The 23,815-nt window shown below is 36.3% G+C and overlaps 1 protein-coding gene across 6 annotated transcripts in view; it reads right to left on the bottom strand.

Moving 5' to 3' along the window:
- Nucleotides 1–239: 239 nt before the first annotated feature.
- GRIK1 (glutamate ionotropic receptor kainate type subunit 1) overlaps nt 240–23,815 on the bottom strand; it is a 354,894-nt gene continuing 331,318 nt past the window's right edge. For 2 of the 6 annotated variants that reach the window (XM_074360752.1, XM_074360763.1), the window contains 4 exons: nt 21,647–21,872; nt 16,618–16,868; nt 1,089–1,175; nt 240–678 (listed from right to left, as the gene is read on the bottom strand). In XM_074360752.1, coding sequence (XP_074216853.1) covers nt 523–678; nt 1,089–1,175; nt 16,618–16,868; nt 21,647–21,872 — 720 coding nt within the window. In that variant the 3' untranslated portion in view covers nt 240–522. Of the gene's footprint in view, nt 679–1,088; nt 1,176–11,222; nt 15,286–16,617; nt 16,869–21,646; nt 21,873–23,815 lie in introns of those variants that run through there. The other 4 variants (XM_074360753.1, XM_074360772.1, XM_074360756.1 and 1 more) reach the window with 3 other exon arrangements.

Below are 23,815 nucleotides of genomic sequence, written 5' to 3'. Positions count from 1 at the left end.
AAATGCAAAGATGGTTGATTTCACTTTACTATAATAACTAGGTGTTTGGTATAAACAAAGTTTTGTTTTGGTTTTTAACTCAGCCAGAAATGACTCTGTCAGGCTGAACAGGATTTATCAAATTAGAAAATCTGACAGCTGATGAGACTTGGTGACCAAACATTGTGAATGGGAACAAGCAGTGGGGAAAAAACTGACAGTCAAACTTGTTCTGAAAAAAAAAAAAAACTGTCATTTTATTATTTAGAAAGCACACACAACAATTTATTGGGTGAAAGAGAAAAGGTAAAATAATTGAGTGTACAAATTCATTTCAAAAGAACCTGTGCCACTTTCCAAGTAATCTCGGTCTCTGTGAGCCTTTTAAGCTTCTGTGTTTCTTATATCTGTACACATAATCGGAGTTATGTGTGTAGATACATGGAAACATGTCACACACTTGTCAGAAATCTTTTCTCCAAACACCTGTAGTGAGCATGTTTTGTTTTCTTCCTGAAAGCTTCCTGCAGGTGTTTTCGTGGCTCACGCCACAGTCTCTTTTCTCTGAGTTCGTCTTTGATGACAAGTAAGGATACTTGTGAAGGAAGATTTCCCCTTAGTTCTTGACTTTTTCTTTAACTTTTTCTGATTTTTGAGTGAGATTCCCAGCTCTTCCATGATGGCATTGAAAGAGAGACACTAGAGAACATGAAATAATAGAGCATCAGTTTAATCACACTATCTCCATCCTCCGTCGATCCGTGTCTTGCCTAGGTTTTAATGAATATGAGGTATTGGTCTAAGGCAACTGTGCCACAACATAAATTCCCAGCCAGTCCCCACACCTCCTCCTCCACCCACTGGCCACCCACTTTTCTTACTTGGGGAAACTGATTCTCGGCAAGTTAGCTGAGCAAACTTTGGGGTTTCATTCACAAATGAAGTAGCATAAAACCACCCAGGTAGGCTCTCAAAATAGACAACTTACCTTTGTGGAGACACCAAAAGAGAGTTAAATTAAGTCATTTCCCCCACTGAGATGATCCAAACATTGATAGGTTTATCAAGGCATACGGACACTTCAGTAATGCTATAGAAAGTGAACAAACCTTCTCTACACCAAGGCTTTGTTTTTTTCTCCCATGAAACCTTACTTTGTTCCTAAAATAAAATCTAATTCTTGATGACTTTCCTTTCTGATAAAAAAAAAGAAAAAAAAACAATTTTAAATTGTATATTTTCTCCAAAAAAAAAAAAAAACCAAAAAAAAAAAAAAAACAAAAAAACAGAGATCTGACAGCAGCAATGATGCAGCTGTGGTTGAAATGAAAATAATATGGTACTGAACTGCACAGCAAAGACGATGGCATCATACAGAAAGAAAATGGAATTATGATTATAAAATGTTATGCATATGCAGATGGCATATATATGCGTATATATATATTACAATTATGCTGTATCTAGTCACATGCACAATATATAAATGGTGCAATAAGACATAATTTGCTGTCATTTCTTCCAGCCAAGATAAGATCTTTGAGTGACAAATTTCTGCTTTTATAGAGATTTCTACAAAGTAGTGTTTTTGATCAGATTGCTCTTACAATATTCTCGAAAACCTCAAAAGCCTATGGTAAAGCTTATGAAAGTGCAAGCATTATTCCTTCACCATTAACTCACAAAATGCACATGGTTGAAAGTCAAATAACATTCCACCAGATGATTTCTCTAGGGTGAGTGCCTGATGGGAAGAAACTTATATCCCATGTGAACTATGTCTCTGTGGTCCTTGTGTTTCAATGTGCAAATATGTTTTTTGTTTTTTGGGTTTTTTTTGAAAATTTGCTCTCCATTTTGTTCCATGAAAGAGTTGATGTAGTTGAAATAAGCAGTATTTTTAATGTTCTACTTGATTTGAAAATCAGACGTATAGATTTAGATCTTAGATGTAAATTACTGGCTTACCAGACATACACTTAAAAAAAAAACTAGCTGTTGGCCTATGACTTTTTGTCTCTTTTACACCTAAGTGTTTATAGGATTTGAATTTCATTTCCATTTTCCTATGGTCCTGAAAAATGAAAATTCAGGTCATGCATGTTACTTTTCTTTCAAACGGGAAGTTGTGGCTTCAGTGAATTGAAAGGCTGTCATGCCACACAAAGAAAAATTCAGGAATGTTTTCTATGAATTATACTGCACCATTGTCATGGCAAGTATGTCACAAATGAAATATAATTGTTGTAACGTTATGTGATGCGATGTTTATGTATTGCTATTAAGATGGAATGAATATTTTATAGTGTCATTATGGTAGATAATGTTGTATTGGGGTTTTGCAAACTTTGTTCAGAAATTTATTTGAATGGAAGAAAACTTTTTTTTTTTTGCATAGGACATTTCTGGTTTCAGAAAGATCATTAAAATGAAAGGCAGGGAGAGAAAAAGAAGGCGTGCCAAGGATTTTACATACATTGTTACACATAAACTTCACAACAGCCTTATAAAGAAGGACTTGTTATGCCTATTACATAATGGGGAAATTTACTATTGGAGATATTAGATAATTTGCCCAAGAAACTTGGTTTGTAAGATAAAGAGTTTGCATTTCAACTCAGTGCATTTGACTCCTCAGACTTAATTGCTTTCCTTTTTTGTTTTATTTGAACTCTGAAACGTTTGATTTCCAACATTTCACTTTATTTTGCACTGAAACAACCAAAATGCATCTCTAGTTGTGGCTTCATAGGGACACAACCAGAAGGGGACTTGAAATCCCTCCTTCCCTATTTTGGGTAAACAGGCAGTTATAGGTCTTATCTTGACAATATGTTTCAATTAAGTTTTCCTTAAAGACACAGTCCTCCTCCAAATTTTATATTGACTTAAAATACAGCAAACATCTTTACTTTTTTGGATTAACCTTGAGCATTTACATCTTGCTGCCAGTGTGAGAATGAACATAAATATAGTTTTATCAGTGGTTTGGTTTTTCTGTCTTTGGTCACAAACTGTGATTTCTTTTTGATTCTGATTTTGTCTCCAGCTGTCGAAAAGAAAATGGCAAGATATCGGGGCTGACCTTTCTGCTTCTGAGTTTTTGCTGTAGTCACAAAGGAAGATGACCTTTAAGGCCCCTGCTGGCCATGAACTTAAGGAAACCATATGCTCTTGTATCCACAGGAAATGAAACTGTGAAGGTTGTCTTTCAACACAGAGTGTCATAAGAGGGGCTCATATTCATTAATCAAGTTGCCTTTTATAATCTCAGGATTAAAGATATATATATAATATATAAAGATTGAACTTCTGAACTAGGACCAAAATTATAGCATCTTTCCAAAGCTTTTACTACTGGACTTGGTTTTCATGAACCCCTTCGTGTGAACAGAAGAATTATATTTAAGTCATGAAGGTTTAAATTTCTTTTTTTTTTTTAAATTCAACAGTTTATCTCATGAGGTCAGCATTTAAGCTTACTAGCAAAGGCTGATGAAAATAGTTCAGGAAAGCAAACTGTAGACTGATCTCATTCACAAGGACAAAAATTCCTAGTAAAAATATTGGCAAATTAAATCTAGTAGCATAGCAAAATTTTAATCAATACTACCAAGTAGAAATTTTATTCAGCAATGTGCGTATGGTCTAAAACTAGAATATCTGTCAATATGAATAAAGGAGAAAATTATATGATTATATCAACCGATGCCAAAACATATCATTTAATAAAGACTCAAGATTCTCACAAAAATAAGAAAACACTATCACCATTATAATTTATCATTTACTGGAGATTATACAGAATACAGTAAGATTAAAAGATTAAAGTGTTGGCAGAGTGTTTCTTTCTTTTATTTATTTTTTCCTAAATGCTTTCATCAGAAAGTATCAAACAGAATGTTGTTCACCCAGCTGCCTTGTTATAGAGGCAGGGAAACTAGAGGTAGGGAACACCAGCAGTGTCCTCCAGTGTTTTGCAGACTGGAGATTCCCCTGGTAGCAAGGATCCTAGGTCCTCCCATTTTTCTCCAGTGGATGGAATTCGTGTTTTTAATGAATCTACATATGTGATCATGAATTACAGTTGTGAGTTGACCCTTGGTATCAGAATGCTGGAATTTAAGTTTCAGTTATGCTGCTTAGTTAGCTGGGTTACACTGGACAAGGTGTTTATTTTTCCTTTGATTCAGTTTTCTTACCTGTAAAATGGAAACAATAGTAGAATTCTTTTCATAGAGCTTTAGGAAAATCATTAAGCTGACAGATGTAAAATACTTAGCACAATGTGGCACATGGTAAGTACTTGCTTTCTTTAAAATAAAATGTTATACATCACTAAAAATATTTCAAGTCTATGGCACTCATCTATCATCTCTCTCTCTCTCTCTCTATTTTTTTAGTGGCGACAAGGAACAGTGAAAAGTTGATGCCTCTTTCATTTTAGCCTTTGCACGCCCTTCTCTGCATCAATTCCTTTGCATTTTTTCTACGAGTGTTTTAGCTCAGATGGGTCCTATACATGTTTAAAGCATAGAATTTTCAATGCCTGTTATTATTTCTTTTACCCAGTCCACAACACGTTTCAGTGTTTATGTGTTTATAGGCTTTATGACAGCTTGTATCTTGCCCATGAGGGACAGGTGCTCATCTATAGGAAGGAAATGGAAGGTCACTGCAGTTCCTTGCCATTTATAAATATTATCACCTTTGTGTTAGGAACCCACTTACAATGAATCCCTATGCTGATAAGTTTGATGGGAAATTTATTTGCTAATGAATTTATAGTAGTAAACAATGTTACTGCCATTTATGCTGCTCCTGATACCATCCAAAGATAAAGTGGTGTGTGTGTATGTGTGTGTGTGTGTGTGTGTGTGTGTGTGTGTGGCTTTAGAAGAAAGGAAACTGGGAAGCAGAAGATAATCTCTTGGAGACGACAGCTGGATCTTCAACTAGAATGGTAGCTTTCTTGGTTTTAAAAGGAGAAGGATTTGCTTCTTTATTCTGCAGAAAGTCATTCCTCTTCTCTACTTCTTCGGTGCTGGTTGTGTGTCCCTAATGAGCCCCCCTTTCTCTCCCTTCTCTTTCCTTTGTTTACCTCCTTCTTTGGCTCATTTCTCTTTATAATTGCTGACTGCAAGGCACATCCTTTGAATTAACCCCAGTTGTTTGATTTCTTGGTACTAGTGTGAACCTTAACATAAATTATTCTCTTCTCCTGACACATTTGCCCTTTTATGGCAAATACTGCCCTGGAAAGTTGGAAGAAGTTAATCAAGTTCTTCTTGTTTTGCACTTGCCTCAGAAAATAAAATAGTCCAGGGCAGAGAATGATTTTTTTTTTTTAAGTTGTAGGAAAAGCTTTATGCTACAATTTGATTAGAGTTTACAGTATTGAAAGAACACAGGCTAACCTGTCTGGGATTGGCTTTCATACCGGTTACAAACTTGGCATCAGGATGTGAATATCAGATTGATTTCTCATCATATATTTAACATTTATGTGCTCAATATTTTCATTCATTTAGATGAACTACTTTTAATACATAACTTTAAGGGTTTTTCTGACAAATTAATTTTTTAGGAAGTCTGGACTAGCCAAGAATATAACACAGATTTTGCATTTTGCATAGGTTTCTCCCTTTAATTTATTAGGCTCCTTATTCAAAGATACTTGAAGTGATCTGTGGCAATGTCTAATAAATTTTCACCTTATGCTTAGAAGAAAAGAAAAAAATATAGATAATATCCATGCCATTTTATAGATGTAAAATCTTTTATTTTATGTATATACTTACCATAACTTAAAGGCAAACACTATGATTTCAGGTCTTTTTGTAAAGAACATTCTGAATAAAATATAGAATATCAGTAAGTATAGAAGGGAATAGGTGGCTGAGAAATAATGGGAATATTATTACTATTATTTTCTTGATTTGGTTAAATGATTATCATAGTTCTGCAGAGGCAGTGTCTCAGTAATTTTTTTTTTTTAACAAGAAGGATTAAGCATTCACACCCCCTGAGGTCTAGTGTGAGTATAAACCTAGAATATTCAACATGTTCTGTGCCTGCAGAAACAGACTCACAGACTAGAAAACAAAATTATGGTTACTGGGGGGAAAGAGGGGAAGGGACAAATTGGGAGTTCTAGATTTGCAGGTACTAACTAATATACATAAAATAGATAAACAACAAGTTTATAGTGTATAACACAGGGAACTATATTCAGTATCTTGTAGTAACCTATGGTGAAAAAGAATATGAGAACAAATATATGTATGTTCATGTATGACTGAAGCATTGTGCTGCACACCAGAAATTGACACAACATTGTAAACTGACTATACTTCAATAAAAAAAAATTTTTAAACATGCTCTGGGCCTAGAGTCAGGAAAATTTTTAAGGAATATGACAAAAGAATCCTACTCATTCATTTGCTACCTTGCCACTTTGGAAAGTCTGGTCACCTATCTGCACAAGTGTTTTACTTCTCCACAGGACGACTGATGATCTAAGAACAGGGATCAAGCTTCAGTCGTCCCTCACTAATTACATGAAGGAAAAGGTTGGGAGATGCTTGGAGCAGCTATGCATGCAGCTTCTTTGTGTACAGCTCTTGTGTTCCAGAACTCAGGATTTGCACTCCATTTACTCTGGTTTTGTCAGTTTTCTGGGTTCATTCAGAATCCCTGGGCCATCTTTCATGCAACAAACCCTGGGATTTTTAAAAAATGGATCTGTGAGGTTGAGAGTTAGTCATTATATTAGCTTCCAGAATAGTGGTTATAATGAATTGTGCCTGGAAGCTCATGAGGAAGCTGACTCTCATCTCCTGAGTCTGTGCCAAAAATCTCAGGTGGAGAAATCTCAATACTGTACTAAAACTTCAAAGTCTGGTCCCTGCTCTTATCCTCACCTGGGACCCAGCGCCCGCTCCTTGCACAGACCAATTCCCTGCATCTTTGATGCTTTACTCTGGCTCTTCATAGGTGGCCACCCCGCACAGTCCTGACTTCCCTTCCTTTGGCTGTAGCACGGAGACGCTGTTAGCTCACATTTCCTAGCTCCTTTTAATGTCGTGTCTTCACCATCTTTATGTCCTTTTGCATCTTTTCTCTCCTATTTCATCTTTGTTCCTTTACCTAAGGCTTGGCGCTGACGTTTTAGCTCTCAAATCCTAGATTTAAGCTTTTAATTCTTTGCATGAATGCATGTCCTAGAATTCTTTGTTTTCCTATCTGAGGTCTTCAAACCAAAATATATATCTAGGGAAGGGGGTGGACACAGGGTTACTTATGATGTCAGATACACAAGGATCATCTCTGTTGGGCTCATTTTTATTTAAAGATTTTATTTAGAAAAAATTTTTCTTCCATTATATTAAATTTAAGCATACTATGAAATGTCATTCTCTCTCTCTTTGTATGTATGTGTGTATTTTATATATATATATACATATATATATATATATATATATGTATATATATATTTATATTTTTAAGAATTATTAAATTCTTCACCTGGGGTGGCACGTCCAGGTCTATACCTCCAAACTCTTGGGGTATAAGGATGTGTATGTTCATTCTCTTCTAACATTAGGGATAATTTCATGGAAAACTTTGAAATGTGAGGTTCACACTGAGGCAGAACATTTTGATATTAATCCATGTGCTTTTTCCAGTTCTTCTGAATCTCAACCTTTTTTTCCCCACTTTTAAAGTTACAGCAAGAGCTTTTATATATTGCCCTCAGGGTAAAGATGACATAGGAAAAAAAGAGTCAAATTTTCAGCTTTGAGTTCTTAAATAGACTTGTGTGGATCTATAGAAGCCATTGCTGTCTTTGAAGCTATTAATTATGATAGCCAGGTGTTTGAAAGAAGAGGAAAAAAAGTACTTTGAATTGTAAACGTTCGCCTTAGAGCCTTCAGGATCCAGTATATAGGACTGGGGATAGTGGTGAAGATAGGACTGTCCTGTATCTACTTTCAAGGAGAAACATCCAACCAGGTGATGGGAAAGCCTCGACACTGAGGAATACTTAAGAAAGGGTTCCTCACTTGCCACTTCTGGGGTTTAACTCCCAAGGGTGAGATGAAGCAAACAGCCTAATAAGTGTGGGGACCTGAGAACACAGGGACATTGTGCCCCCTCTTTGTCATAGGCTCTCAGAAGAAGCACTCACTTGAGTGGATAAGTGTCATCGGGACCTTTCATCAGGCCACCTGGAGACTGTCCTCTGAGTCTTCCATGGCCTCTGAAGGTTCTCTAGAACCAGTGGCCAGAGAGCAGAGTCATTTCTGCAGTGAAGATAAGCTTCAGGTGGGCTCACATCCCAGAGGTAAGCAGCTCTCTTTGCCTAAAAGCAGCAGAAATGTGGGTTTACCTGCCAACCCAAAGCACCCACAGTCCCTTTCTCCTCTCTGCAGTCATTGTCAGAGGCCACTATGACTTTCATCTCCAGTCCTCTAGCTTCTCTTTGGCCTCTTCTCAGGGATTTGGGTAGCATCTAAGCTTAATGATTTCCCTCTAGTTTGTTCTTTCTTTCCTAGTGGTCAAAAACTGGTCAGGGATAGGAAAAAGAGGTAGGAAAACATCATTATATGTATTTTCTCAAACTTGATCCTCTGGTTTTGGCTCTTGCTAATTAGAGATAAACTTTTTGAAATTTAACTTATTCAACAAAACACCTAGCTCTTGAGATTGAAAGCTATGGTTTTTAAGATTTTTCTCTGTGGTACAAAGTTGTAAAGTCCACTTAAAACTGAAAAGCTAAGAGTTTGGTTCATCTCTGGGTAGGAAACAATGCATATAAAAGTCTTGATGATTGATAGCGGAGAAAGGTAGGGGTAAAAACAATGGAAAATAAAAGTGCATCATCCTTTTCCTTCTTTTCCCTTTGCCTCTCTTTAGCAGAATTATTTAAGTTCCACTTACAGAATAGAGACTTTCCTGGGCACTCCAGCCCTATCGATCTCTTTCTGGAATTGTGATTGAGTATGTAGTAGTTCCATAGCTTCAAATTGCTTGCCAGGTACTTTTCTTCTTCTTCTCTCTCTCTCTTTTTTTTTTTTTTTTTTAGCTTATTCTGTAGGCTCATCAAAGTCAAAAACAATTCTTCTTCTGTAATCTTCCCTGTGTTTGTAATGATTTGGTTATGATTGATTGGGTTGGAGCCCTCTCATTCTCTGATGCTATAATGTCTGTTTTCTCTGCATCCAGAGCCAGCCATCCCACCCTGAAGTTCTGGCAGGGCAAGGTAATTCCATCTATTGCAATAAGAATTTAATGTGCTCAGGATTGCCACATAATAAATAAATATATATTTATAAAATATATTGTTCATGTATATGTTAGTATACATACATGCTAATACATGTATTTATACGCATGTATGTATATATATAAATTCTTTAAGCTTTTTTTTTTTTTTACTGCTTCTACATTTTTATTTTCTTCCCACTTTCTACTGGAATTAAAAAATACCATGGTTGGAAGAGAATTTTAAGAGCAACACCCTCATTCTATAGTTGAGAACACTGAGGATGAGGGAAGGACAGTGACCTGCCTAAAGGCACAAAGCCATTCAGCAGAAGCACTGGCATAGGAATTCCTGGCTTGTGATTCCCAATTCATCTCCCTGTTGGGTCACAAACATCTTTCAGAGTTTGTTTGGTTTACTAGATGTTGCCAACTTGTACGTTGGAAAAGTTATTTCTAAAAGGATGTTAATTGCTTCCTGGCCTCTCTGTTGATTAATGAATGTTTGGGTTTCCAGGCAAAGAAAAGCCTCTTTACGCAATTACAGAAATAACGTGATTAGAGAGACTTCTCCAGACCTCTTGCTAAATAAGTTAATCAGACTACAGAAGATATAAAGCCGAGGACACTTGGAAGCATCTGATAATGTGCCAAGTGGCAGTGAGGAAAGATAAATTCCAAATTACAGCAGGTTATCTGCAGACAGTAGTTTCTTAGTTCTTGTGGTTGATAAAGACATTCTTTTTTGAAGTTGAAAAATCTGAATATTTGACTATTTTTAAGTCTGAAAACTCCAGTTGAAAAATTAGGGAGAGAGAAAGTTGTGGCTAAGCTAAATTAAACATTTTAATCAGTAGGGAGAGCTACAGCAGTGTCATTACATCACTCAGGTTTTAGTCATTATTTTTGTGTGTCTCTGTATACATTGTAATGTGGAAACACACTGCTGTACAGCGTGGCCAATTAGCTATATTTGGGCTGACAACTACGAAGCTCAGATTCTGCAGGGTGTTGAAACCATACGACGTGTTAGTAATGTTGGTTTTCTATCACAAGAATGCCCTTCTCTTTGCAAATAGAATTTCTTTGAAAATTTAAAGGAGAATCCCATTTTATGTGATACATGTCTCTGTGGAGAGGATTTTGAAAGCAAAAATGATTTTAATATGCTTGTGCATCTGGACATAAAATTCCATAACTGTGAGAAGCATAATGAGATGGTTCCTAAAGGCAAGTTAAAACTGCAGCATCGAGCAGAAATTTTTCATTATCTATAAGAGTTAATTAATAATGCCATTTGGCACAGTTAGATGTGCAGAAAATAGTACAAGAAGTAAGAATGCTTTGCTTTCCTTTTGCTTTTCCAGGCTGTTCAGGCTACTTTTAAATTGCTTACTAGGAAATAGACCTTAGAGCATAAGGGTCATGGGCTTGGAAACTAATTGGGATTCATTATTTTGCCTCTTTGTCACAGATGGCTCATATAGAACATAATATAATGCTGCAAATGCAGTGAGGTATTTGGAAATAATTTTCCTTGGGTGGGTTTATAATCATATAATCCAGCTGATTTTCCTAAGGGCACAATCTCTACCCACCATGGATTCCTTAGGTAGTTCCAATTTTGCTGGAAAAATTCTAAATTAATTCAGTTTATAATTTTAGTCTAAAATAAAATAAGCTTTACATTTTTCCATATTGCATTAGGTTATACATGTTTGTTAAGAAACAAATTAGACAACATTACATTCTCCATAGATGTCAATGCACTTCTCAGTTTTTTCACACCTCCTCACTCTCATCCTAACTTTAAACAATATTCCTCAAAATATAGTACACAGATGACCTGTCAGTGTTAATAGAAACTCACACAGACCACCTAATTTGGAGTCACACTGTGGTATTCAAGCTAGTTTTAATGAAAACTCATGCTTACCAACTACTTTTAAGTAAAACAACTGTATTTAGGCTTGTTGGAACAAAAAACTCATGCAAGAAAAGCTATTAAAAAATTCTTGTATTGTAGATAATTTTCATGAAAAGTCATATACATGACCTAATTTTAGAAAAAAAAAACTGCTGTATGTAAGCTATCTTTTACACGAACTAGTGTGCAAACTACTTATAAGCATTTACTTTCAGGTTTAGTTAAAAATTCTGATTCCTGGACTACATTCACTGAGGGGGAGTCCCTGGAGGCCCAGCTTGTAACCTGTGCATTTCCCAGGTGATTCAGGGGTATTCTGAAGTCTGGAAACCAGTGACATAAAAAAAAAAAAAGAATTTGAAAATTTTTATTTCATGTTCAAGCCCCCTTTTTTCTAAATTTCACTTAAAATGCAATGGCCTCACCTCGGGTCACTGTGGTCTTAGTGGTCATTTGATGGCAAGAATTGGTGGTCTGAGAGCATGTATAAAAAGAGAAAGTGGAGAGTGTAAGGAACCTAGGGTCTGAAGTGATTAGGGATTTCAAAAGTTACGAAAAGGGCACAGAGAGAGCAGTGAACTACCCACCTGAATATTCTGAGGAAGCCTACCACTTATAATGAAACATGAATATTAATAATGGACTCTAATGACATTTCTATCTCGAAGATGTGCACAGTATCTTCCTGAAGTCTCCTAGAGAAGGTTTATTAACTATTGAATGCTAAATATAAGCTGTGTATCTTGCTTGGTATTAATGGTCCTAACTCTAGAATCAACCAATAAATAGTAATGACTTGCTGAGTGCCAATTATACGCTAAGCTTCCCCTTTAAGTCACTACTGCACACTAGAATCCACAGGGTACCTTAAAACTGCTATTGTTCTGTTGCCATTCAAGGCTGATTAAATTAAAATTTCTAGAGATGAGGTTCACATCTTTTGCTCTAGGACCTCATGTATTGCTAATTTGGGTCCTTCTCTTGGGCACAATGAACCTGCCATTGATTTTTAATGCTTATGTGAGGAAAAGTGGTCTCAGAGATGGTTTGAATCTCTAAATTGGAAAAACTATTTTCTAAACCAACTCTGTTTTAAGATATATGGTAAATTGTATTTATTGCCGATGTGACCAATGAGCAATACAAATAAATTAATTCCTTTATAAGAAACTGTAGAAACTGTCTGTTAACCAATATTTATTAATAGGACTCATAAATGATCTCATTTTCTATGGCATTATGTTATTTTATTTGATTCTCAAAGCAAATATATCAATGTATTATCTTCATGTTACAAAAGAGGAAACTGAAGTTCAGAGAAGTTAAAAATATATTCCAAATAATAAATATTATTGTTTACTGAGTGGCAACACTGTGCCAGGCAAGGTATCTCATGTATTGTATATTATCACTGGATAAGATACACATTATCATACGAGTGTTCCTTGGAGTATGATCTGTAGAAACTTGGTCTGTCAAGATACTTTGGGGAAAAAAAAGGTTCTGTATCTAACAAGTTGGGAAGTGCTGGGTACTCTTCCATCTTGTTGAAAATTCTCAGTACATCGTTAACATATTAAACACACTGAAATGTCATGTGGTGAAGGGATGTTTAGCCTACTGCTCCATGGATTACTTGACCATGAAAATTTTATCTGAGTAAAACTTGCCAGTGGAAGCCATTTTGAAAAATACGCCTTCATCACAACCTTATGACCTACAAACTATATCCCAATATTACATATTAAGAAACCAAGGCTCCGAGAAAGTCAGTCACTTGTCACTTACAGCCATTCAGCATGCGACTCTACTAGAACTTGGATCTAAGTTTGGCTAATTTAGAAAATTCTTTTCTGATTCTAATTCTAGGACTCCCAGTTGCTGACTCTGATATCTAGTTCTCTGTTAGCAAACCTGAAATAAAACTGTGGAAAGGGTGAAGTGCTGGGCTGTTTGTTAAAATATTTGGAAACCATAAAATAATATATAACTATCAGAATTAGGTAGTACACATTTTAAAGTAGTACACAAATATCAGTTTTACTCAAATGTCTGAATTACACTTTTGAAGGACATTCTCCATAGAAAGGCAAGTTTTGTGACTGTTAACCTTGATCATCTATACTTTGTTAATCGTTCTTGAACTTTCTGGGTAGGATTTTTGGTTTATTTAATAGTCCTTGGGAATATTAATTTCTGTAACTTGTGGTTTCTATATACAGAATCAATGAATTATTAATTACATAATACTTATCCCAACATCTGATTTTATTGACTATGAGAATGTGAGCTCTGACCTGGCAAACAGTATGTTGCTTTTCCCTCAATAACAGTAAATAAATGTTAGTGTTATTTATAGATATTTTCCTAAAAGTACATTTATTTCAAAAAGAAAACAAGACTGAGAAACAACGAGGGCAAAAGAGTCAACTTTCCTGAACACACTTTACTGGAGAAATATATAGTTGATTGGAAAGATTTGTGATTCAAAAATTGGAACCCATTTAAAGCTAAGTGAAGAGAAGGCAAAATGCTACATGATTGCACAGATGGTACATCTCTACTTCTGAGAAATATATTTTGGGGGATCATTTCATATGTCAAAGGTGACCCCATTAAGGAGAACAAAAACAAATGGATCCCATGTTGAGGGAAGATGAAAGGCATCTTCAAGTCCCCTGTTCACTGTGAAGAGGAAACAAGCTCAGAGGGACAGCAGGTATCCTCCATCACAACAAATTAAGTGTGTAGTTGGCTTTCTATGTCACCAAGCTCAGTTAGAGTGGAAATTATTTACAGTATTTTGAATGCAGGTTGAAAATAAATCTACAGAGATGTGTAACTAATGTGTATGGAAATTCTTTCCTTTATTCATTTTCTCCTCCTTGTCCTTCTCCTCAGTATGCTTGGAATGAGTTGAAAATGGCAAAGGATCCAGAGAAATGAGTGTGAAAGTGGCAAGGTTCAGAAAAGATTGCTACAAAATCAACCACTCTATCCCGGATGAGTAGAAAGGGGATGAAATAGCATCTTGTGGAAAGATGTTCATCAATGCACAGAATGAGGGCGAGTGAATGGAAAATAGAAGATGCTGTGCATTAATTTCTACCTCAGGACTTTGCTTGGAGCTTGTAAAAAATAATCTATAACTTGAAAAAAAATCACAGTTCCTTAACAACTCTGAGCATACTATCTATCTGAAACTGGAAAATTGTTAACCTCTACAAGTAAATGTTACTTGAGAGCTTGATATTAATGAATTTCTATTCAGGGATCATTCTTGACTGTGTTGTGTCTTCCTGAATGATACTCAACTTAGCTAATGCTCTTCTTCTGTGACACTAGAAGTTTCAAGTTTACTTTTCATTTTCTGGGTCACATTTTTGAGTCTTTAAAACCTAAGACATCTTTGAATCTCTGTATAAATAATACATTTTAAGTAGTAAGCTCAATTTGAATTAAAATTTAATATTGTTAAGGAGTTATTATGAAAAGATGGGGCTTTGGGTAGTTGGAAAGTGTGGCTGTATGGAACGCATGGTACAGGGAAAAGGAAAGAGGAGAAAAAAAGTTTCACAAAGGTGAAAAGAATTCCACAAAATTAGCATTTTGTTTTTGTGCTTTGCACAATTGAAAGTCTGAATCTACTTTTTCATGAGGAAAGAGTTGATTATTTTTTCATGCATGAAAATACAACTAAGATAATCATTCTTTTGATGGTATAGCTTATTCTTGTAAATACATATACCCTGGAGTCTTTTACCCCTAACATACCTCTGTTTCAACATAAGATGCACATGTGTTTCCAGTGCATTGAATTCAACATCTAGAGTACATGGGTTTTGCTATCTCAAAGGGACAGCAGTTATGACTATTTATGCTTAGTAGATACAGATATCAACAATACCAATCAGCAGAAACAATTTCTACTGGGCACACCTTTTTTTTTTTTTTTTTAATGATTACACAGTGTGAACTGAGGACTGTGTCCGAATCCCTCTCTCCTCTCGAATTAATTTGCCACATTCTAAATCCGTAGATAAAGTGGTTCCAGAGGTGGAGTTGGTTGGATGGGTTTGCTTACATTGCAGTCCATAAAAGAAACAAAAAGCCTTGCATGCAAAAGAAATGAGAAAAAAATACAGAAAAATGAATAAATCACAGGCAAAAATGGGTTTTTAAATGAAAATTTAAATCAAATGAAGCTGGCAGTTATGAGAAGCACATTAAAGCATAACATATACAAGCTTTTATTTTTCAAATTAGTTGCATAAAACAAGACACCTCAAGAGCAAATCGAAAGTTAAAACAAAGCAGATCAGTTCATTCTCCCTTTAATTAAAGACAACTTTCTCTGAGAAGGTCTAGGAAAGGGGTTCTTAATCTTTTCACAATTGTCTTGTAATTCGGGGGTATTTTCATGGCGAAGCCAGGTTATAATCAATCATCTCCATCTTTGGGAGTTTAAGGGGAGTTTCCCCTTAAAGGAAGTAGGACTCATATGAGATTATTAACCAGAACCGGCTACGTTGTTTGTGGGGCCCAGAGCAAGACGGAAATATGGAGCCCTTGTTCTAAAATTATTAAGAACTTCAAGACAGTGATAGCTGAGCATTAAACTAGTTTTACAATGAATAATTCATAGTTCCAAAATTCTACACGGTATCTTTAAATTGAATGGGTGACCAAATGCTCTACAGTGGGTCTGAGCTTTGTGTTTGTTTATTCTCATATGCTTACGAAGGAATTATCTTTAATCACAGCCATCTTCTTCAGAATAGTGCAAGCCCCTGGTGTAATTTTTGTCAACAACTAACAGACAAAAATGGTTGACTGTTGAAATCAACCATGATCCTAATTATAATTTGGAAAAAAATAAAAAGTCTTTAATGTATTTTATTGTGATTCTGTATTGTTCATCGTATTCCTGGCAATTTTTTTGTGATTTATTCTTTTACAAAACATATTTTGATAGAGGTAAAAGCTCCGTTTCAAAATATTACATCTATATCTTTATGTAAATTGCTTTGCATTAGTACATGTGCTCAGTGTCTACACTTAAGAGATGGTAACATTTTTCTTGAAGGTCTCTATATTTTTTCCAATTTTGAATTTACTTCTTTCTTCCCCTAAGGTTTCTATCTTAAAAGCAAATAACTGTTCAAGAAATTAACTCAGTTTGGAATTTCTGCATTGTCATTCCAAATAGTGCTAATTGGGTTTAGTGTATAAGGCAGTTCATTCTTTTCATTAATAAATGATGGGGCTACAGTGCCAGCAGCACCCGGCAGTGATTCAATAGCTCTTTGCTCTAACTCAGAAATGGCTCTTCTGGGCAACTAATTCAATAGACTGTTACAGACAAAGGGCATCCTTATAAACCCCAAACTTAAGACAGATAACGCAAACTAAAATCTACCCAGTCCTGGAAAGAGATGACTCACCTGTTCAATATCGTTGTTCTTCCGTGATTTGTATATAAATTCTCCAATGGCTACAAATACAGAAAGGACCAGTCCTGCAGCCAGAACAATGAAGATACCTCCAATATTTTCGACTCCCAGAGCACTGGCCTCTTTGTTGTCTTCCTCAGGGCAGCCATTCCCACGCCACCACTTCTCTTTCATCATATGCAGTTTCCCCTCTTCTTGTAACTGAAGAATAGCAATGGTAATTTTATCTCGGTAAGGAGAACCTGTAAGTAAGATCATTTGGATATTGGTCACCAAAAGGTTGAAGAAGATGCACAGAAGGTTTATTGTCTTAGAGGTAGCTACTTTATAGCTGTTGGAAAACCCCAATCCACAAATTGATCATCAAAGGGCATGAAAGTTCAATCCTATGTATTTTCTGACACTTTCCTTGACTTTATTTACTTTGTTATTTTTTAAATTGAACTGTAGTTGATTTACAACATTGTGTTAGTTTCTGGTGTATAGCATAGTGATTTAGTTCCTGTTTCTTTTCCTATTCTTTTTCATCAAAGGCTATTACAAGATATTGAATACAGTTCCCTGTCCATCCTGTATTTTGAATAATTGGAAAGGAGAGAGCTGATATGTTGAGATTAACTCTTACCCAGACTGTCTGTTCCTTTTAAGTAAGAAAAAGCTGAGCTGGGAATTCTATAACATCCCTCTGCTTCTGGCGATTTGTTTTCATGAATCATTTCCCACGTTAGGGAATTTTGTTGTGCAGATTCCACATTTTTCTAGGCTTTTGGTTGTCAAATATTGTGACAGCCTGGCTAGAGGAACATCAGTGCCACTTTCTCTGCTTCCTAGGAGAGTTGCTAGACATTTCCTTATCTCCTTTACAGTTCACTGTGGTGACTGACCAATTTCTAGTCACTGAGAGCTAGGGCAATATATGACTATTTCCAGTCCTGTCTCATACATCCTCCCAACATCTCTCCCTCACTTTCCTCAGATAGGCAGCAAGGAGGAAAAGATTTTAAGTCACTAGCAATAGTGGAACCACTAATTAGGAAGGGCTTGGATCCCAGGATGACTGCGTGAAGCAGAATCTCTCTTTCAACCCACAACTGTACCGTGAGGTCAAGAAATAAACATCTACTGTGTTAGCCATTAAAAATTTATAGATGTTGGTTATAGTAATTACTCCACTAACTAATATACCTATTAAGATACTATTAAGAGTAGGTTTTAAATAATATAAAGGTCTTACAAAATTCAGTTAGATTTAGAAAATTTGCAGGCACTTTATTGATATTATTTATCCTCTACCTTCTAGTAATGCCAGTGAACTTTTGATTACGTTAGGGCTAAAGAACATCAACATCAGACTCCAGCCATAGCTTGCCCAGAACTGGGTTCTTAGGTCAATGATGCAAAGAAGAGATTAAAAAACAAAAAGACGGTAAGACTTCCTTACTCAATTTCTCCTTAGATGTTAAGAATTTTTGTTAGTGTTTCTTCTACTTTTTAGGAAAGTAGTAGACCATAGCTCTTTCTGTTTGTAAACTTTAATGTTCTTCTTGGTGGAAATAGAAAAATGCAAAAAAAAAAAAAAAAGTAGCAAATAGAAAAATGTGGCATTTTAGAATCAGAAAAGATCCTAGGAGCCATATAGTCCAGACTACTTATTTAGAATTGAAGAATTTAGGATGCGAACGTATGGGTGAAAGTAATAGTTACTGGCAGAGGAAAGAATTTAACGTAATACTCCTTACTTCTCTTGGTGTTATTTCCTTGAAAGCTTCTCCCATTACCCACTGTGTCACACAGCCCCTCCTCTCATATATCTTATTTCTAGGGCATGGTTTAAGTTAGAAAAGCAGAGGATTAACATGATAACATTTGCCATTATTCTTCCATTCCTCCCAAGACTTCCTAAAGTCATTGTCGGACTCAAAATCAATTTTAAAAGAAGAGCAAGATGTTTTGGAGTCAGACTGTGGCTTGTCAGTTAAGACTATGGATTTTTGGTGGGAAAATGGCTCTTGAAAGCCAAATTAAAAGATACTGACTGCTTGCTTAAACACCCCCAGAATAACGGTTAGTGTCAAAATTAGCACCATTTAACATACTTATAGCGTGTGAACAATTAAGTGAACCAGGAGAGCTTTACTTTAAAGCACATGAAAATACTTTAAAGAGTGTAAGAATGATCCGTACAGTAACATCTGCAGCAGGAAGCATAGCAGTATACACAGTGGGCACTCAGTAAATGTTGACTGATGCTCTCCTGCCTTCAGGCTGCAAGATGCCTAAAATACCTCAAGCAGACGGGGATCGGATCTCTGTTTCAAGCTGGTCTCCAAGGAAGGTAATTTCCAGCCTCCTGGTAACCTGTTTAAGCCTTAACTGCTCTCATTCTCTTCAAGTTTTGTTTTAAATCCCTCAGGAGGCCCATATCCAGAGCTTCTGTCCTGAGCATCTCTAAGAAGCAAAGTCTTCAATTTAGTGTCATGACTGAGCTGACTTTGCCAATCTTCGACCATGAGAAGGAGTTTGGAGCCTGAAGGGAGTCAGTCAGCACAAGACTAGTAATATGTGGAGAATGTTTATATCTGAATATGTTTTAGCTTCAATTTTTGTTGCTGTTGCTTAAATGGACTGAATGACATCGGAAGCAATTTATTACAAGTCACTTGAAAGAATATATACGTATACACACAGATCTTCCTGAATAGCAACTGATCTTTCTTAAAGAGTCAATTCATCATAGAAGAAACATCTCACAAATTTATCCAACAGCTGTATTCCCAATGGATGTATTCTCTCTGAGGTCTGCCATCTGTTCCAATTATTCCTTCATTGTTTTTGTTTTAAAAGCATGACAGGTTTATAACCACTATGAAAAATTCCTGAAGTGTATTTCTTTTCATCTAGGGAGGGGGAAAAATGCTTCAGCTTTGGAACTTGTATGTCAGATAATGCCTGAGGTTGGCAAAAGGTAGACTGAACTGGAACATTTAAATCTCTCTGTATCATATTATATAAGACATAGTGATACCCATCACAGGGTCAGCCTCATTCACATGAAGGGAGAGTCATTTTCAAAATGCTTCAATTCAGGAGTGTTGCAAAAAGAAGCACCTTGCTTCCTCCCCATTCCTCATCAAAAATTTTACCTTTAGATTTATATTCCATTCAGTAGAAGAATATCCATTAAAAGTCTCCTATTAAAGTATGCATATTCTCAGAAGAAGTGATACACATTGTTATTTTTATCATTATTACCAGGCAGGAAATTCAGTGTTTTTGTGTTTTTGTCTCATGCATGGTCCATTTAACTGAAATCCATGGTGATGGGCTACAGAAAAATAACTGTCTAGCTTCTTCCACATTGTTATCCAAAATGAACGTGAAAAAGCTTGGTTAGGGAGATAGGCTATTATTTTCAAATCAAAAGGAAGGTATCTTTTCAGTAGGTGTCTTAACAATCCCACTGAGTCTTCTGCAGAACACACTGACTTAGTTATAGGAGAGACTACCACTTGGGAAAAAATATATATATACTTCATTTGCAATGTTGGCATTTTTATCAGGAAAAATTGTTGGGAATAAAGGGGCAAGAAGGTAGTCACAGGTTCGCTAGCCTAACCATTCTACAGATTTATTTGGAGGACATACATAACAACTATAATAATATAGTTAATTTCTTCATAGCAAATATTTCTAACACCAGATAGAGCGCACAGAGTCAAATTGGTTATGTATTCATGGTAAGAGGTGAAGAGAGTTGACTTTTATTTGGTTAATCAAATTAATATTGATCAATAGTTGAACATGGACTACTTAGTCTTTTTTTGAAATAAATTTGCTACAATTAGCACATCAGGAAAGTTCACCAAAATCTGAATTTTTCCATGAAAAATAAAATATCTAATAACATTGTGCTCAAGTTCCCACATGTTTGCAACTGACTAGACCTGAAAGGCAGCTGCCCCTGTTCAGTAAGTCATGTTATGTCCAATTCTTCACAGTTGCTTCCATTCCCTACACCTCTTCAAACAAGCAGGCTTTATTCAATTATACCTGTTTGGCCTCTGTAAGCATTTGAGTTTGTGACCCCTGTCTGATGTTGAGTGTTGAACTAGATAATCCCCTTCAAAAAACAAAACTACTAATCTACCTTGGGTTTGTAATTATCTGATTTAACTCTGACTAAGATTTCTTATTGGACCAGCCCAGTGGTCTAAGATGGCCTCCAGTTTCTCCTCGTTGGAATGCTTATCAGAAAATTACCAATGACTCACTTGAGAAGAGCAGATTGCCACCGTGTAAGAACTTACACAACACAGTTCCTGTAGTGAGGGAAATTGGGAGTTTTCCTAGAGAGGGACTCAGTCATTGTCCCTTGCATTCAGAATATAGGTCTGTATCCTAGACACGCAAGAAGACCTAGCTGTGTGGGTCTGTATGCCTACAAGGCAATAATAACCCCAGGGAGAATGGTGGTACAAACTCAAGGAATAGGAATATTTACAGATTTTAGATAGTTATCAGTGATTGAATCTAGCACATTACCAGAGCAAATTATAAGTTAACCTTTGTCTTTTTTTCTTTTGGCTGACATAGCTTTGCTTTTCCATCTACATGGAACACTTGCCCTTTAACTTCGTCATCTACATTTATTATTAATTTTGTTAATTTCCAGTACACTTTAAGATAGAAAAAACTCTACAGGCATGTGTAGGTACAGAAGAAAATCATGTGAAGATTGTTAATCAGGAAGATATTCTTTTAACAAAATTTGCCTGGGGTAAAATAACAAAATCTATATACTCAAACAAGTATGCAGTGGCAGAACTTGAAAGAAACAGTGAGTTGAAAGTTTATTAAATATCTTGGAATCTTCAATTCATAATATGCCTCTGCTCTGTATGATCATTATTTATTAGCCCACTGAAGGCACTGTAGACCTTCTCGGGATGTGGAGCTGAAATCTCTGACTTTGTAATTGACATTGCCCATCTCAGTCGGGCCGATACCTTGCCTCTCTTACCGATAGGCGTTCCCACTCCATAACCTTTGGAGTCAATGAGGCCCCCGATCTGAGTGAGGTTGCAGTTTCTCTGCGTCACGTACTCAATGCTGGTAGACTCCATCAGCAGGGCGTAGTCGGTGGTGAGCACTCGTTGGATTCCCTCATCACTGTTTTTGACCAGGGCAGTCTGTTGCCTGCTACTCATGAAAGCCCACATCTTCTCATATGTGGATATCTTTGATTTCTGCAGGGAAATAGAGCATACCCACCAGCAGAGAGTGCTGAGAACACATGTCCTAAAGCTATTCAACATTTCCAGGGGTTCAAATAGCAAAGGAAAGATTTTTCACTTTAGGCAGGAAACCAACATTGATCCTGGGACTTCAGTTTGGTGGTTGAAAAGAGCCTGATTCACCACAGTAAAACACTTGGAAACACTCAGGCAACTATTGAGGAAATGAGGTCTTGCCCCATTTATGTGAGACATTGCTGATTTCAGTAGGGAAGACAGAACATTGGTATCAATGGCAGCATTTGCCGAATGAACTGTGGCCACTTAAGAGCAAGTCCTCAAGCCCCACTGGGCCAAGGGCTAACAGCACATCCCAGGACTCTACTCACTTATTCCATGGCCCTTCAGCTACTTCAGTAAGCATTGTCTTCCTGTTTTCCAGCATATAAGTTTCAATAGCTGATCCAACATTCGTTGGCAGGGAACAGCCTTGGGATAGATCACATACTTTCTGTGCTTTATTTATGAAAGAACTGCCAATTACTCTTATCTTTTCTGGAAAACTTAGAGTACAAATGGTCTTTTCAAATTAAAATTCAGATCAGAAAACTCTTCTCACTGTATTAATATGCTTTTTTATGTACATGTTTAATTTTAAATGGCAATTATATTTTAGATAATGACTGAATTTTCATTTGAAATTGTTCTCTGATTTTACCTTTTCCCTTATTCTTCAGCTTTTCAATAGACTCAGTAATAAACCATATTTATGATACATATTACATATGCATCTATACGTTCCACTAATTATCTTACTTTCTTTGTTAAAACACACTAAGTTTTCATATCGCTTAGGTATACAATTTTTATTCTTTTGAATAGTGATCTGTAAATAGACATTTTTACGTTTTATTCTGTAATTTCCATATTGGCCCAATTTTGTTCTATATTTGTCTTCATTTGTATCAACACTCCCCTCCATTTAGTTGGAAGATGAAAGACATTATGAGAATTACTGATAATTCCAAGCTAACTTCAGCTCTCACCGTATATATTGGTGCACACACACAGGAGAGCTCCCTTGGCATGCACAGGGATTATCATCTCAGGAGGGCAAAGAAGCTTAAAACATGATTTGGGGCCATAAGCAATAAATGGAATACCTGTGGAGTCACCTCTAGTATGGTTACTCATGCTCAAGTGTTCCTGGGGGCTCACTCAATTCCTAACTATATTTAAGATCTGGGTTAATGCTGTAGGCTTTATGAGTTAAAGGAGGACAGATGGCTTTATTTTGGATTGTTAGGCATTTGAAGAGCCCCTTGAGTAAGGTCTTGTGAGACAAACAGCAATTCAATAAACAGTACCTTATAGATACTGATATTTTATGGAAACCATTCTGTCATGATTAGGCTCCTGTGAATTACTCCTTACCCCCAGAAATATCTGCAAGTTGGAGCTCATGTCTCCATGCAAAAGCCATGTTTTTGAGGCTGGAGGTCAATGCCTCATTTGTTGAGTAATTTCAGCCTCGAAGAGTCTGAAAATTTATGAAAGCCATGTTTTTGAGGCTGGAGGTCAATGCCTCATTTGTTGAGTAATTTCAGCCTCGAAGAGTCTGAAAATGCTAAATTTTCAGTAAAGAGCTACTTGTACAAAGGCAGGATGGTCAGTCTATTGTTTTACGAATGCACTGCCAGGAAAACTACTCCTCCATCAGGAAACTACCTTAAGGAAAGATAATTTTCTTAGAATTATGAAACTTTAAGGTTCTCAGAGACTTTAGGAATTGGCTCATTCAAACTGCGGTTTTCACAGAGGAGGAAGTTTTGGCACAGAGGTTTGGAGACTTTATGAAAGTCATAAAACTACTTAGCTTCAGAGCTAATTCTGGGCCCCAGGACCCCTGACATCGAATTCAGTGCTCTTTCCACTGTACCGTGCTGATTTTGGGG

This window comes from Camelus bactrianus, chromosome 1, assembly GCF_048773025.1.
Source record: "Camelus bactrianus isolate YW-2024 breed Bactrian camel chromosome 1, ASM4877302v1, whole genome shotgun sequence".
NCBI classification, from domain to species: domain Eukaryota; kingdom Metazoa; phylum Chordata; class Mammalia; order Artiodactyla; family Camelidae; genus Camelus; species Camelus bactrianus.
Note: the sequence above shows the minus strand (reverse complement) of the source record. Positions and strands in the feature narration are given on the sequence as shown.